This window comes from Dromiciops gliroides, chromosome 4, assembly GCF_019393635.1.
Source record: "Dromiciops gliroides isolate mDroGli1 chromosome 4, mDroGli1.pri, whole genome shotgun sequence".
Lineage (NCBI taxonomy): Eukaryota > Metazoa > Chordata > Mammalia > Microbiotheria > Microbiotheriidae > Dromiciops > Dromiciops gliroides.
The window spans coordinates 466,872,927-466,888,794 of NC_057864.1; the positions used below are offsets into that span (position 1 = coordinate 466,872,927).

A 15,868-nucleotide genomic window follows, 5' to 3' on the forward strand; every position below is an offset into this window, starting at 1 on the left:
AACTCGACCTGAGGAGGGCCTCTGTGAACAACAATAACCTAAAGGTCAGTCCTCAGTGACTGACTTACTTCCATGCCATGGAAGGGACTATTTTTGGAAAACTGTCCAGCACTAAAAATAATCCCAAGCTGCTACTCACCACAAAAATTGGACTTTTATTTTTTTCTTAATAGCATTTTATTTTTCCCCCCAATTACACGTAAAGGTAGTGAATAAAGCTGAAATCTCACTCCATCAAGGGATCAACTATATCAGCAATGCAGGTTAGAGAAAGAATATTAAAAGTTCCTATAGAATCAATGATTCATATCAGATATCTTTGTTGGAAAAGAGGCATTCCCAAAAGGAAAAGGCTAGAAATAAATGATGGTAAAAATATATATTCAAATTGTATAATTTTTCTTGCAGTTCAAAGCAACACATTCTAATGTTAAAGGTTTTAATTGTGTGTCTTATTCTAGGCCATACATTTTCAGAGGCACCTGCATACTGGTAATATTGTATATTAACATTAAATGAAATTAAGCAGCTGAAAAAATCTAGAAATGTTAATTTACTTTTTTTTCTTTCAGCTTTGGAATAACCATTGATTGCTTTGATCTAAATAAATACATGATATATAACCTCTATCAGATTGCTTGCTGTCTTGGGGAGGGAGAAAAATTTGGAACCAGAAATCTTATAAAAACAAATGTTGAAAACTATCTCTACATGTAACTAGAAAATAATAAAATACTTTTATGATTAAAAATTTTAAAAAGAATCCTCCCAAATAAATAAATGAGATGAGAGCATTCCTTACCATCCCACTGAAATTAGAATTAATTTAATCAGAAGTAAACTATATTAGACTGTCAAAGAAAGAACACCTAGAAAAGCACAAACTAGCCAAAATGGGGAATCTTCTAAGCTGCCCAAACCTCAAAGCTGGGGGCACAGGCAGGAGTTGAAAGCCAATTGCAAAGTCTCAGTCTCAGTCCTTTCTCCACCATATATAAGTCAGATCATATCCAATGGGTTGGGTTTACCCAAGTTTACTTATGGACACAAGCCAGGAGTCTACAATTTAAAAGGCAAACATATTATTTCAACTCACCACATACTTCAAGTCACTGCCTTTGCAAAGGTAAAAGGGGCACAGCTTTGCAAAAGTCAAAGAAATGGCCAGAAGAAAAAGCACCCAAGGACATGAACTGAATTGAGATAGAAATCATTTACTACATTAATTAAAAAAAAATTGAAAGAGAACTAGATCAGGTACTTTTCACAGCTATATTTAGGGAGATAATTCTTTCTTTTTTTTTTTAAATTAATTAATTTATTTTTGCAAGGCAATTGGGGTCAAGTGACTTGCCCAGGGTCACACAGCTAGTAAATGTCAAGCGTCTGATGCCGGATTTGAACTCAGGTACTCCTGACTTCAAGGCACCAGGTACTCTATCCACTGCACCACCTAGCTGCCCCTAGGGAGATAATTCTTAATCAAATGAGTTAAAGGTGAACACAAAAGATAAAAGAACTTCCAATTATATGAGGTTGAAAAGCTTTTGCAAGGACAAAATCAATGTAGTTAGGATAAGGGAAGTTAATGACTGAGAAAAATAAGATCCTTTGCATTTAATGTCTCAGATAAAGGTCTGATAGTAGAGATATAAGGAATGAACACAACCATGTTGAAAGCAAACAAACAGTTCTCAAAAGAAGAACTGCAAACTACTAAGAATCACATCAAAGACTGCTCTAAATCACTAGGAAGAGAAATAGAACCATGAGTTTTACTTCACAACCAGCAACGTGTCAAGGACAATAAAAGGTGAAAATAAAACATGCCAAGGACTAGGGCAAGCTAGGCAAATCCAAATGCTCCTGGAGGAGCTAAGAATTCGTACAACCATTTCAGAAAACAATTGGGAATTATGATCAAGAAGTGACTAAGATATTCGTGTGATTACACACATTACACATATATGTCTTCTCTCTCTCCGCAGAGGATTGTGTTTTGTTTTGTTTTACAAAGGTCCTGCTTTCACCAAATTATTTATAAAAACTTTTTTTGTGGTAGCAAAACTGGACACAAAGTAGGGGCACTTGAACTGGGAAATGGTTAAACAAAGTAGTAAGTGAATATAGAAGAACATAAGTCTCAAAATTCAATTGTGGACTGACTTTGTGGTCTCTATGTCCACCACAGATGGAAATGAAGGAGGGAGGAAACAAAGTCAGGGAAAAGGAAAAAGCCCCTCTATCTTTATCACTGACAAGTGCTTCTGTGGGCTAGCCAGGAACAGCTCATGAGGTCATGGTGAATGGTTCACTGAAGAATACTAGAACAGACAGGTATGTGTGTCCCATTTGTGCAGCGTCAATGCCGCTGACTAAGCCTGGTGATGTCTTCGTAGTCTAAGCACAAAAGACCAAGTTCAGTACTGGCATGGATCACTGATGCACAAAAACATCGGCCAGGACAGGAGAGACAAACACCTACCCTTAGGTCTCAAGAGTAACAGGCAAGAATGGCGATTTCGGGATGTGGTGGGTACATTTCCTACCAAGGACGGTTCGGCAGCGTTATGTTCAGGTGAGGTGGTTAATGAATTGCCATGCTGGAGGTAGTGTGTGCCTGTGTTGGTAACAAGTTTTAATTGTAGCTCTGTGACCAATTGGATACATGGACTACATCTCTAGGCCTCAGTTTCTAACTTTTTGAGGTGAGGAAAACTTTATTAGTACTATGATCTCAAAAGGTTGTGTTGGCAAAGTGCTTTATAAACCTTAAAGTAACATATAAATGAAAATTATCAGGGGCACAGTGGATAGAGCACCAGCCATGGATTCAGGAGGACCTGAGTTGAAATCTGGCCTCAGACACTTGACACTTACTAGCTGTGTGACCCTGGGCAAGTCACTTAACCCTCACTGTCCCACCAAAAAAAAAAAAAAAGAAAGAAAGAAAGAAAAATTATTCTAATTTTATGGCAGAAGGTATAAATCTAGACAAACTTAAAGAAAAAATGAAAACAAAAACCTGACAAAGCTGATGGTAAACACATTTTAGACTAAGGAATCTTTTTGTAACAGACAGCAGCTGTATCAATCATGTTGGTGACAGTATTTTCAGCACAAGTCATTGTGCTGCTACACCTGATCAGCTCTGTACCCAAACCTCCTCGCCCCAACCTGCTTTCTCATATCCATTCTCCTCCAGCTAAGAACAGAATGGTCTGGCCACTCTTAACCTGACATTGGAACCGAACAATCACTTGTCCATCTGCTGCTGCCTCTTTGGAAACACGTTGGCAGTCCTGTCTCGTATCACCACATACACTCAACTCCCTTTCTTCTCATGCCTTGGTTATTCCCTCATCCCCTCTTCTCTTCTATTCAGAGCTCGAAAACCCTGATCTGGAAAATGGAGAGAACAGCTTCACTTTCTGAAGGCAGGAATCAGAATATTGCTTTAGAGGCTTGACTGCCCTGGAGGCAATCAATCAATCAGTATTTAGAAAGTGCCTACTAAGTGCACTGCTTGTTATTAGGAAAACAAAGAAGGAAACAATACCTACACCCAAGAACACTATATTCTAAGTACTTAATAAATATTTGAATTGAGCCAAATGAAACAATTCCTTGAGAATTGTAGGTATATGGTTTGGTGAAGGCCTTGAACAGGTGAATTTAAGGAAAACAAAGGGTCTAGGATTTCCTGAAAGTTTGGTAAAGAGAAAGCTAGGACATAAATGGGATTTCCCTCAATTCTCCCCTCAATACCTAGAAAACAAAATACACAAAAGGTGAGAAAGCCAAAGGAAAAAAATGCTGACATTTATAATATGCTTTAAAATTAACAAAACATGGGGCAGCTAGGTGGCGCAGTGAATAAAGCACCAGCTGTAGATTCAGGAGGACCCGACTTCAAAATCCAGCCTCAGACACTTGACACTTACTAGCCGTGCGACCCTGGGCAAGTCACTTAACCTTCATTGTCACACCAAAACAAACAAAAAAACAACAACAAAAAAAAACCCAACCACCATAAAAATTAATTAATTGACTAACAAAACACTTTCCATTCATTGTCTAATCTGCTTTTTACAATAAAGACAGTTCCCCCATTTTTACCAGTGGGGGAGGCTGAGATCCAGAGGATTAAGTGACCTGCTCTAGTCACATGGCATCCAAGGCAGGATTCTGACCCACTTCTCTCCTGAGCACAAAGTAAACACTTTCCACTAAGCTTCACTGTCTCTCAAGGTGGCCTGGAAACTCTTGGTGCTGTTGATCTAAAGACACACTTACCTCTCCACAAAGACCATTGACATTTTATACATTTGGGTTTTTTGGAATATGCAGAATTCTATGAATGAATAATTGAGATGGAGAAGGAACAAGGCAGTGTCCTGTCCCTATATCTAAATTCCATAACCTTAAGGGCAACTTTGCAAAATCCCAATTCCAGCCCTAGTTTTACCTTTACCAGTCCTTTGGAGAAAAAGAACAATGTCATCTTGGGAAAGTGCCAGTTCAGCACCAAGACTCCAGGATGTCCCACAGTACACAGGGAGAGGGAAGAAAAGCTACTACTGCTATGAGGAACAAGCAGGCTCAATCTTCTGTAGATGTCATTTCCCCCTACCTCCACCCCCAGAAACAAGAGCACATCTCTCCTGCAGCAGCAGCTGCCACCAGCATCATCATAATTCTGCCCCTTCAGGTGTGAAAGCTTCAAATTTCTAATCACGATGCAGCTACCAGGGACAAAAGCAGCAGTTCCTAACGTTCCCATTTAGTTTACAGATAAAGAGAGAGGAGTAGGATTTTCATGTACAGTGTCTACCACAATACAGCATGTTCTAAAACATGTGCCTCCAGCTTTAGTCGACTTCTACCCATGAACCCCTGCCCCACCCCCCAAATTACTACATATTCCCAATCTTATACATAATGGCTTTGGTACATACCCATCATATCTCCTCATCTCCACAATGTATATCATACTTGAATTATGTATCATCAACATCCCTCATGAATCAAATATTTCTTGGACTATTGACCTACCTCACTCTTCCAGTCAGATTTATCTGGACATGCTGCTTAAAATCTGGGTACTTGGATGCCAGGTATGCAAAATCAGGAGGCTTATCCTTGTACCTGTTCCTTGCATGCATTGATTTATTCAAAGCCATCCTAAAAGAATCAAATGGTTACATTTAGTACAGAAGAGAAAACACAAGCTATTAAAACAGTTATAAATACTTAATCCTATTATATCTCTGTCAATCAAATCAAAAGCTAAAAATTAAAGTTTACAATATAAGCCCATCATCTTTTTAAAAAGGAAAGGAACAGCTACCTTTTTTGGAGTGTCAATTTAAGTGATAAGCTTCAGTATCGTGTATTCCTAAGTGTTATGGTGAGATGCCGGTCATCTTCCTGGATTCAACTGATATGGCAGAGAACAATCGATTTGTTGTCTAAGCAAATGATTCCCAACTCTGGTTTCACTACACCACAGGGAGGCTCCACTTTGTCTCAAGGGGTTGAAAAAAACTATATTAGGACAAAAAAAAAATTCCTGGAATTTATTTCAAATAGGGAAAAATACAACCTAGTACTCTAAGGAGAAAGTCACAAAACCATGAACATAGTCAAGTCAAAATTCCAAAAAGGTTTCTGTGAATCATTCAGTAAACTGAGCACTGGATGGAAGTGAATCCAAACATTGTTCCTGCCTCTATTCCAAGACTAGGGTTGGTCAAGGAAATTGGAAAGTTGGTGTTTTGGAAGCTCCCTTACAAAAAATTGGAAGAGGGAAGGGATTGAGCATTTATTCAGTGCCTACTGTATGTCAGGCAATGTATTTTATAAATACTTGTAAGTATAAATAATTAGAATATCTAAGTTATAAATATTATCACATTAGAATCAATAATCCTGGGAGACAGATTCTATCATTATCTTCATTTTATACTTGAAGAAAAGGAGGCAGAGATTAAATGACTTGTCTGGGGCCAGATTTAAACAACAACAACAACAAAAAACCCCTAAAGGTTCCCCCCTCAAATTTTTCCTTTTCAGGCCTTCATATCTCTAGCTGGGGGAAGGAAAGTTGTTTCAGATAGTTCCTCTCTCAAAGAGTATTTATAAGCTTCTTGAGAAATTAAATGATAATTACTGCCAATAACAAGCTATAGATTTCAGCTAGTGGAAACAGTATTCCTTTTCAAGATGGTTTCTCCCCCCTTTATATCACTTTAGTTCTTCAGCTATCTGCAATAGTTCAAGTCGTTACAGGTGTGGAGCTAAAATTATTTTTGTAAATGTAGTATTTCTTTTTTAAACTGAAAATTGAAAACATTCTTGATCAGGATTGGCTCAACAGGTTCATATACAAGTCCAATGGACAGAGACAGATAAGGCACTCAGAAGCTACACATGGTTCTTCTACAATCACTTTGTGATTTCACCTCAGTCCTTCCCTCAGGAGGGGTCCTCTCTCCCTCTTTACTGTTCTCTATACTTGGGACCTAGAGACTGTGCCCCAGGAGGCTGCTCCTTCTTGTTCAATTTTAGTTCCATCCCCTTTCTTTCTTTCTTTTTTTTTTTTTTTTTTTTGGTGAGGCAGTTGGGGTTAAGTGACTTGCCCAGGGTCACACAGCTAGTAAGTGTTAAGTGTCAGAGACCGGATTTGAACTCAGGTACTCCTGAATCCAGGGCCGGTGCCTTATCCACTGCGCCATCTAGCTGCCCCATCCCCTTTCTTTCAAAGAGGGATGGATACCTCCTAGGCCTTGGCCCAAAAGTTGCTCTCCTTAGTTTCAACCCCTGACAGGAAGGTTGGGATTACTGCCAACTGTATCTGATGGAAAGGGTCATCAAGAGCAGGAGTTTGTCAAACTCAAAGAGAAATGGGGACTACTAATTTCTAAGTAAATATCCCTGAGGACCACATACTGACTCAGTTTCTAAATGAAATATTATCTATATTTCCCAACTACATTTTAATTTGGTTTGTCTGCATGGTAGAGTGGCGCAGACAAAGAAAAAGAAGGATGGAAAGACAAAGAAGATAGACACGTACAAAATTCAACGCAATAAATATGGAGATTGTTTGCAAGATAATGTGAATACCAAGAAGATTTCTGGTAAGCGAACCACGCAATTGGGTATATGAGAGATATTGTATAAAAGGCTACTATCTATGTAAAAAGGGATTAGAGGGTGCAGCCAGGTGGCACACAGGCCCTGGAGTCAGGAGGACCTGAGTTCAAATCCAACCTCAGACACTTGACACTTACTAGCTGTGTGACCCTGGGCAAGTCATTTAACCCTCACTGTCCCACAAAAAAAAGAAAAAAAAAAAGGATTAGAAAAGGGAAGACAGAAACAATACTAATGACTACTAAAGCAAATTACAATTGGATACCAATCTGGAGAGGAAGGGATCCCAGATTAGGAATGTTAGAGGTAGACTTTTAAAGACTTGTAGTTTTGTTTTATTGGGGGGGGGGGGCTCCCCTCGGGCAATGAGGGTTAAGTGACTTGCCCAGGGTCACACAGCTTGTAAGTGTCAGGTATCTGAGGCCAGATGAGCACCACCTAGCTGCCCTAAAGACCTCTAGTTTTAACAGGGATTTAACATGATGCAGTCATCAAGTCATTAATGTAAGTGGCCAGTTAGTAATGCAAAAAACACAAAGGATATTCCTGGTTGCTTTGCAAGCTAAGATCTTAATACTTCAAAGAGCTCTAATTTCATCCATATGACTATTCTTTTCGCTTATGCAGATCACACAGGGCCTGCTGGCCTCAAGTCCAGAGTCTGCCTCTGACCTAGCTGTGTGACCCTAGGCATGTCACTTAATCTAGCAATGCTCTTGGCCAAGACCAATGCTTTTTGGTCTCAGGACCCCTTTACACTATTAAAAATTACTGAAGACCTCAAAGAGCTTTTTGTTTACATGAGCTATAGTTACTGGTATTTACCATACTAAAATCAAAATGCCTTAGTATTATTATGAAAATAGCTTTAACTCCATCTCTTTAACCCCTGAAAGGGTCTCAAGGGAACCCTAAGGGTCCCTGGACCACACTTTAAGAAGGACAGTTGCCAGGAAGTGAGCACACATCACAAATACAGAGAAGATGTTGATCTGAATTTGTAGTTTCCTCATCCAAAAGCTCCTTTTAGGAATGAAATCACAGGTCCAGCCCCTCTCCCCTACCGTGTACATTATTTCTGTATGTGACATAAACCCAACTAGAATATAAACTCCATTGCATATTTCTCAGTGTTTACAATAAAGTAGGTGATATCTATGTCAGGTACCTAAAAATTCACAATTTGTCCCTGCTCCTCCATTCCTCCCACTTTCCAAGAGAACATTTTTTCAGAATAATTTTGCAGCATTTTCTTCTGCATTTATACATGTTGTTTTCAAATTCTAGAGGCACTTTTTGCTTAACTGTAAATTCTGAAATGAAGACTAAAATCAAAAAGCTAATTTAATAATTTTCTTGAAAGCAATGTCTTATGTCAATATCTTACGAAGTAACAAATTTGTCAATCCTACACTTCCAAAGAGCTTTTTGACAGCAACCCACAGAACTAATGTAACTCACCAAAGTGATTCATTTCCATGTAAGTGCAGCTGTTTGGGGAAATAAGTTATTTACAGGTTTCTTATTATGCTCAAACTGATTCTTCCCCAGTCATTTTATCATGTAAGAAATTCCACTCCCACAGACACTGACAAGTTACAGGGACACACACAGACCATGAGAAAAGAAGGGCACACAAAATAATGAGGCACATCCTAAAACTGGAGAAAAACTGGATGAAACCTTCACTAACATCCAGATCAATCTTCTCATTTTACAGGTGAGGAAACTGAGGCCCAGAAAACCAAAGGAGCTTGGGGGGGGGGCAGCTAGGTGGCACAGTGGATAAAGCACCAGCCCTGGATTCAGGAGGATTTGAGTTCAAATCCAGCCTCAGACACTTGACACTAGCTGTGTGACCCTGGGCAAGTCACTTAACCCCCACAGCCCTGCAAAAAAAAAACCCAAAACAAAACAAAAACACAAAGAGGCTTGCCTAAAGGAACAGGCAAGAATATTAGAAACCAGGTTTCCTGACTCTCTAATCAAATACTTTCCCCCCAGCAAGCTACCTTAATAAGACACTTAAAACAATGTTTAAAGTGAACAAGTTTGGCTATTTTAAATTTTTAATCGATAATACTGTTTTACCTCGCCTTAATTTCCGAACACAGACTTCTCCCTCGTAAGATACCTTATAAATGCCAAATTAAAAAGGAGGAAAAAAGGCAATTCTGCCAAACCAACACATCAACAGTGTTCGACTGAATGAAATGTTGGAACTCAAGGTTTGGAGCCAAAAGGCGCCTTCGAGGTCCCTCGGTCCACCTCGCTCGTTATAGACATGGGGAAACCGAAAGCTCGGGTGACTTGCCCAAAGTCACCCAGGGAATCCGGGCAAGAGGCAGCATTTGAATCCAGGTCCTCCGCCGGCCTTGCCTCGTTCCTTTGGCCGGGCCGCCCGCCTCTCTCTCCGGCCCCAACAGTCGACATCGCCTTCCCCCTCGCCCGCCATCTGCTCCGGCAGCTCCGGGACTCAGCTCCCATCCCCTCCGGGCCCAGCGCCCCGTTCTGGGACCCGCCCGGCCGCCTCAGTCCGGGTTCTATCCCGCAACCCCCGGCCGGGCCTCTGCCCCGCAGCCCGGCCTCGGCACGGCGGGCCCCTGAGAGATCGCTTCAGTAGCGGCGGCGGCGGCGGGACGGAACTCGGCCCGCTCACCCCCGGGCTCCGGTCATAACCTACCCTGGTCACTCGTTCCGAGACGAAGCCACCGCCTCCTCAGGTGCCTGCCACCCCTACTAACGAAGGCAAGCGCGCCGCGACCAGCGCGCCGCCATCTTGTGCCGCGGGCTGAGTGGCCACGCCGCTCTCGCGAGGCTTGGCGGCCCCGACCCGAAGGGCAGAGCGGTAGCTATCGCGAGAGCTGAGACCCGTGACCGGGGAGCCCGGGAATGAGGCCGGAAAGAACGCGATATCCACAGGGGGCCGCTAGGAGGCACTGGAGGGGAAGCACGTGGCGACCCGAGGAAGCTGGGCGGGGCCGCCGTGTGCTATTGTACATTAACACCTATAGAATTCAGCCCAATGGAGAAGCATTTACGAAGTACCTGATATGGTCCAGGTCCAGTTCCTGTCCTACAGCCCTCAGTGCTGAGATGTGTGGGTGCCGAGGCATAGATGAAGACGCTTCGCTCTTCAGGAGCTTAGGCTCAATTCGGGGAGACAACGCAGAGGCAAAACCACATGGGCGCAGGAACCGGACCTATGATGTCATAGCTACCAGCGCTGGACTTTGCAACTAAGTACAAGGAGGATGAATGAGTTGTCCAGTTCCCGAGCTTACCAAGGTCACCCAGCAAGTGAGGGTCCGAGGCGGGACTTGAACTCGAAAAGCGCACTGTGCCTCCACATAGCTGCCCTTCTGGTACATAGTAAGCACTTGATAAATGATTCTTTGATTGGATTGGCTTCATGTAAATTGAATATGATTTATCAGGCTATTATTTGGTTAAATAGATGGTGTTGGACCTAGAGTCAGGAAGGCCTGAATTCAAATCCAACTTAAACATATGCTACTTGTGTGACCCTGAGCAAGTCATTTAAACTCTGTTCCCTTATCTGAAAAAATGGGAATAATACTATCACCTCTTTCCTAGGATGGTTGGGAGGATAAAATGAGATATTTATGAAGTGCCTTAAAAATTTTAAAATACTATATGAATGCTAGGTATTATTATTATTACTACTGCTGCTGCTGCTATGCTACTACTACTACTACTATCATCACCACCACCACCAGAGTGGAAAAGACTGAGGGGTTGGGGCAGCTAGGTGGTGCAGTGGATAGAGCACCGGCCCTGGAGTCAGGAGGACCTGAGTTCAAATCCAGCCTCAGATACTTAACACTTACTAACTGTGACCCTGGGCAAGTCACTTAACTCCAATTGCCTCAATTAAAAAAAAAAGACTGAGGGGCAATGTGGGAGTCATTTTGAATCAGATTTTTACATATAGTCCATCACTAACTTAGTAAAGTCAAAATCAATACCAAATTAGAAGAAAGAATAAACATAAAAAGATATGTTACACAATTCAGGCAACACCAACATGATCTAACCATTGACATTAAAAAGTAGGAGGGGCAGCTAGATGGTGCAGTGGATAAAGCACTTGCCTTGGATTCAGGAGGACCTGAGTTCAAATCCAGCCTCAGACACTTGACACTTAACTAGCTGTGTGACCCTGGGCAAGTCACTTAACCCTCATTGCCCTGCAAAAAAAAAAAAATAGGAAATGGATAAAAGATTAGACATTTATATAGACCACTTCTTAAGAATGAAAATCAGTCCCTGTAACAAAGAAACCAAACAAATAGAAACAGCCTCAGGTGATGATGTCCTTCCCAGGTGATGAGAGATGGCCATCAAAAAGCTATAGCTGGGGCAGCTAGCTGGCGCAGTAGATAAAGCACCAGCCCTGGATTCAGGATGACCTGAGTTCAAATCTGGCCTCAGACACTTGACACTTACTAGCTGTGTGACCTCGGACAAGTCACTTAACCCTCATTGTCCCACCAAAAAAAAAAAAAGCAATGGCCAGTGCTCTATCCACTGCATCACCTAGCTGCCCCTGAATAACATTGTACTAATTATATCAAGCCCTAGAATATTGACGAGCTTCCTAAATGATATCCATGAAAACTTATAATAGTTCAGCCTAACTATCCACACAGGAAAAACCAAGTGGATGAAGAATGTCCATTGGCTAAATTATGATATGCAGGCTGGATTGACAACTTATAGAATTGGACAGATAGTGTGAGTGGACTATGAATTAGACCAGAATTGAGTAGGAGAAGAAGAGTAGGCTCCATTGCCTTTAAGAAATTGTACAGTGCTTTTAATGAACCCGTTTCTCATTGAAACAACAATCCCTCTTTCTTAACAATTAATATGGCTATGAATCATAAAATACCACAATTTCTAAAGAATGGAAGTCGAAGGTCATACAAAGGGAAATAAAGAGGCATGTGTAGATTGTGAGAGCCAAATTGGATATACAGAGCATTAATCTCCCCCTTTAACTTTTCCATATATATATATATATATATATATATATATATATATATATATATATATATATATATATATATATATATATATATACACACACACATATATATACATATATATATATATATATATCACAGACCAATAAGAAAAAGGAGCCACTGAGTTTTAATCTGTGAGGAATCAGTTTATTTTATTGCTTGGGAATTAATTAGACAACAAGAGTTGAAACCAATTAGGGAAATAAAGAAGGAGAAATAGAAATGAATAATCTTAGATCTAAGCTTAGTCTATTCCTTTATAAAACTCACCGAATCCCAAACTGCCTGCCAGACCGTGAATCCCTGAAAAGACTGAGCACCAAACCATGTGCACTCCTTTCAATCCCACTCGTCGCTGCTAAATTCACCTCCAGAGAGAGAGAACTTCCATTCCTGCCCTTACTTTTAAGTTGGTGTCCTGGAAGTTCCTTGCGTTCTCCTCCCCAAAAGGGAGGTCCTTCAAAAGCTGCTTCAGTAGCATGCTGCAATCTCTCAAATGATTCAGCTAAAACTTCCGATATATATCTTTACCACAAATAATTTTTACCACATTCCCCCCTTTGTTTCATTTGAAAAAGAATGAGTTTGCTCAATGAAACAGCCAAAAATAATATCCTATGCTAACTAACAATATGTTAATATCAATGTAGAAAAGGGAGAGAGAAAAGTTTTGTCCAGAGGGGCAGTCCCTCATGAACGCGACGCTTTGACATTGGTCTTGCAGAGGGAGGGCCTCTGCAGAGAGTACATGTTACAGATGGTATATAATAACAGAAGGAGATAACAAAAACCAACAAAACAAAAACTGTTCATATAAAGTCTCTGAGTTCTCTTGTCTTCTTGAAGTGGTAAGATGTCATCAGGAGGAAGCTGGATTCTCTTCTTTAACTGTTTGAATTGCTGGATTTTTTACTAAACCTTAGCATAGCGTTGTCAATGATCAAATTAATAAATTCCATTCCAAGATGTGAGCATGCCACAACAGAAGCAATAATCAAGCTCTTCCTCTCCTTTCTTTTACATTTACATTTTATTTTTTAGTTCCCCATTCTCTCCTTCTCTCCACCTTTTCCCCCACCCATTGAGAAGAGAAGAAATATGACATCCATTATACATATGCAATCATGCAAAACATATTTCCATAGTAGCCATGTTTTTTAAAAAAAGACAAGAAAAACAAAGGAAAAATATGCTTAAATCTACACTGAATCCATCAGTTCTTTATTCTGAGATGAATAGCATTTTATATCATGAGTCCTTTGAAGTTGCTGTGGATCATTGTACTTAAAGATCTCCTTTTTCAAAGGAGAGGGGATAAGGCAATCAACTGTGCCTCATCCCTGTATAATAGATGAAGATTCCAAACTGTAGGCATCCCTTCCACTAATCAGCTGAACCAGAGTCATGAGTCTTCTGAACTAGCCTTGGGAATCACATTCACCCCCTCCTACCTCAAGGAGAAATCCCAATAACTGACCTGTCAGGTTTTCACAAGAAACAAAACGGGTGTCAATTGGATCAAGGCTGAAAAATATTAGGGTATGTACATGAATGCAATGGAACAGCATTTTTGCCATTAGAAATGATGAAAGAGAGGGAATCAGAAAAACCTGGAAAGAATTGTGTGAACTGATGAAGAATAAAATGAGCAGAACCAGGAGAATAGTCTATACAATTATTAAAATATAAGAGGGGGAGTTGGTCCCCAATTTCTACCCCTCTCTTCAAAATATAGTCATAGATAAGGTATCGATGTTTTAACAAAGTGTGGATACCTTGTTATCCCTTTATAAATACAAACACTTTTCTTTGAAATGGAAGGGGCAGGGGCAGCTAGGTGGCACAGTGGTTAAAGCACAAGCTCTTGATTCAGGAGGACCTGAGTTCAAATCTGCCCTCAGACACTTGACACTTACTAGCTGTGTCACTTAACCCTCATTGCCCTGCAAAAAAAAAAAAAGAAAGAAAGAAAGAAAGAAAGAAAGAAATAGCCAGGGTGGAAAATTGACCACACCCCTGGAGATCTTTCAATAGCAAAGCTTCAAGTTAGTAAACATACTTCCACTTTAGTTCAAGGAGACTAAGCTAGGCATAACCTTGTGAAGGCAATCCATACTGAGAGATTCTTCTTCTCTTCCCCTAGAACTACTCCACCAGTAGGAGACATTGCATCCATTAAGGAACAGAAATGCACACTTTCAAGACAGACACAGAGACAGAAAAAAATGTGTACAGTAGCTTCAAGGAACAAGACCTCAGGAAGCAAAAAAGAAAGCTGGCTATGTGCTCAGGGTCAAGCTGCAGAGAGGAACAGACCCAGAAAGCCCAGCTGAGCTGCCTGACTAACAAAGACTCTATGCCTGGCAGGGAGTTTCTGAGGACTGCAGGAGGAGAGAATGAAAATCTGGGCCAGAGGCATGAGTTGAATGGACTGCATGAATTTCCTTCATCTATTCCTCTCTATCATTGTATTCTGTTTGTAACCACGCTTTCCACAGATGCTGAATATACTTGTATAAGAGTGTGCCCCAGATCCTTGGGGTAGAATATTTTGTAGCTTTTGTTCTTACTGTACTAAGTAAATATCTTTTCTTTGGGGTAAATGGATCCACTAGCTGACTAGTAAGGAAAGGAAACTAGCTGGGCCTCTTATGCTAAAATTTTGTAAATGGAGGCCCACAAGGTGCCCTTAGAATCTGGGAGGAGCCACTGCCAATTGAGAGAGCCAACCCTCAAGTTTAAGAACAAGTTGGGAAAGTAGGCTTAGATGAGTTTCTTTTACAATTCTGTTGTCCCTCCTTGAGCCCAGCTTCCACCTTATCAGGGGCCCATCACACTCACTCCAGAGCTCTTTTTGTAGCCATCTTGGACCCATGTTCCTCTCAAAAAATGTTGTCGAAGCGACAGAAACTGTCCCAGCCACAGAGCTAGAGTTGCCCAGGGTGAGACAGGGTCTGGAGCAGAATTCGACAGTGATGAATACAATTCTGTTGTCATCTTGTTGTTTCAGTCTCATCTGACTCTCCATGACCACATTTGAGGTTGTCTTAGTAAAGATCCTGGAGTGGTTTGCCATTTCCTTCTCTGGTTCGTTTTACAGATGAGGAAACTGAGGAAAACAGGGTGAAATGACTTGCCCAGGGTCACTCAGCTAGGAAGTGTCTGAGGTCAAATTTGAACTCAGATCTTCCTGATTCCAGGTTCAGCACTCTATCCACTGCGCCACTTAGCTGCTACAATTATAAAGGAAAACAAATCCGAAAGAGTTAAGAACTCCAATCAATGCAATGACTAACAATGAAATTAAAAGACTCATGATGAAGCCTATTTCTCACCTCTTGGCCATGTAGAATGAGACACATTTTCAGATGTAACTATTTGTTAGGGCCAAATTCAGTATGGGGCAGCTCGCCATAATATTGGGGTTCAGAAAATAATGGGGGACCTCTAGGTCTAGAGTTTTCCCTTCTCCAAATTGCCTCTTTTTCCAGTTATGTCTCCCAGACTAATAAGAAAGGAGATTAACAGCCTTTTTTTTCCACAAATAAATCAGGTTTTATTAATGGTAACAAAATTTACAACACAAGTGGAGTTAATAAAACTAGGGACAATGAGAAAGGGGATAGAGAAAAGGGAAAAATATGTCCCACTTCCCAAGT

The 15,868-nt window shown here is 40.8% G+C and overlaps 1 protein-coding gene across 2 annotated transcripts in view; it reads right to left on the minus strand.

Moving 5' to 3' along the window:
• The window catches only part of METTL16 (methyltransferase 16, N6-methyladenosine), a 51,732-nt gene extending 41,770 nt beyond the window's left edge, over positions 1–9,962 (minus strand). The window contains exons 1-3 of one of the 2 annotated variants that reach the window (XM_044001065.1): positions 9,842–9,959; positions 5,351–5,547; positions 5,056–5,184 (exon numbers count right to left, since the gene is read on the minus strand). In XM_044001065.1, coding sequence (XP_043857000.1) covers positions 5,056–5,183 — 128 coding nt within the window. In that variant the 5' untranslated portion in view covers position 5,184; positions 5,351–5,547; positions 9,842–9,959. Of the gene's footprint in view, positions 1–5,055; positions 5,185–5,350; positions 5,548–9,841 lie in introns of both variants that reach the window. The other variant, XM_044001066.1, reaches the window with a different exon arrangement.
• Between the last annotated feature and the right edge of the window lie 5,906 nt (positions 9,963–15,868).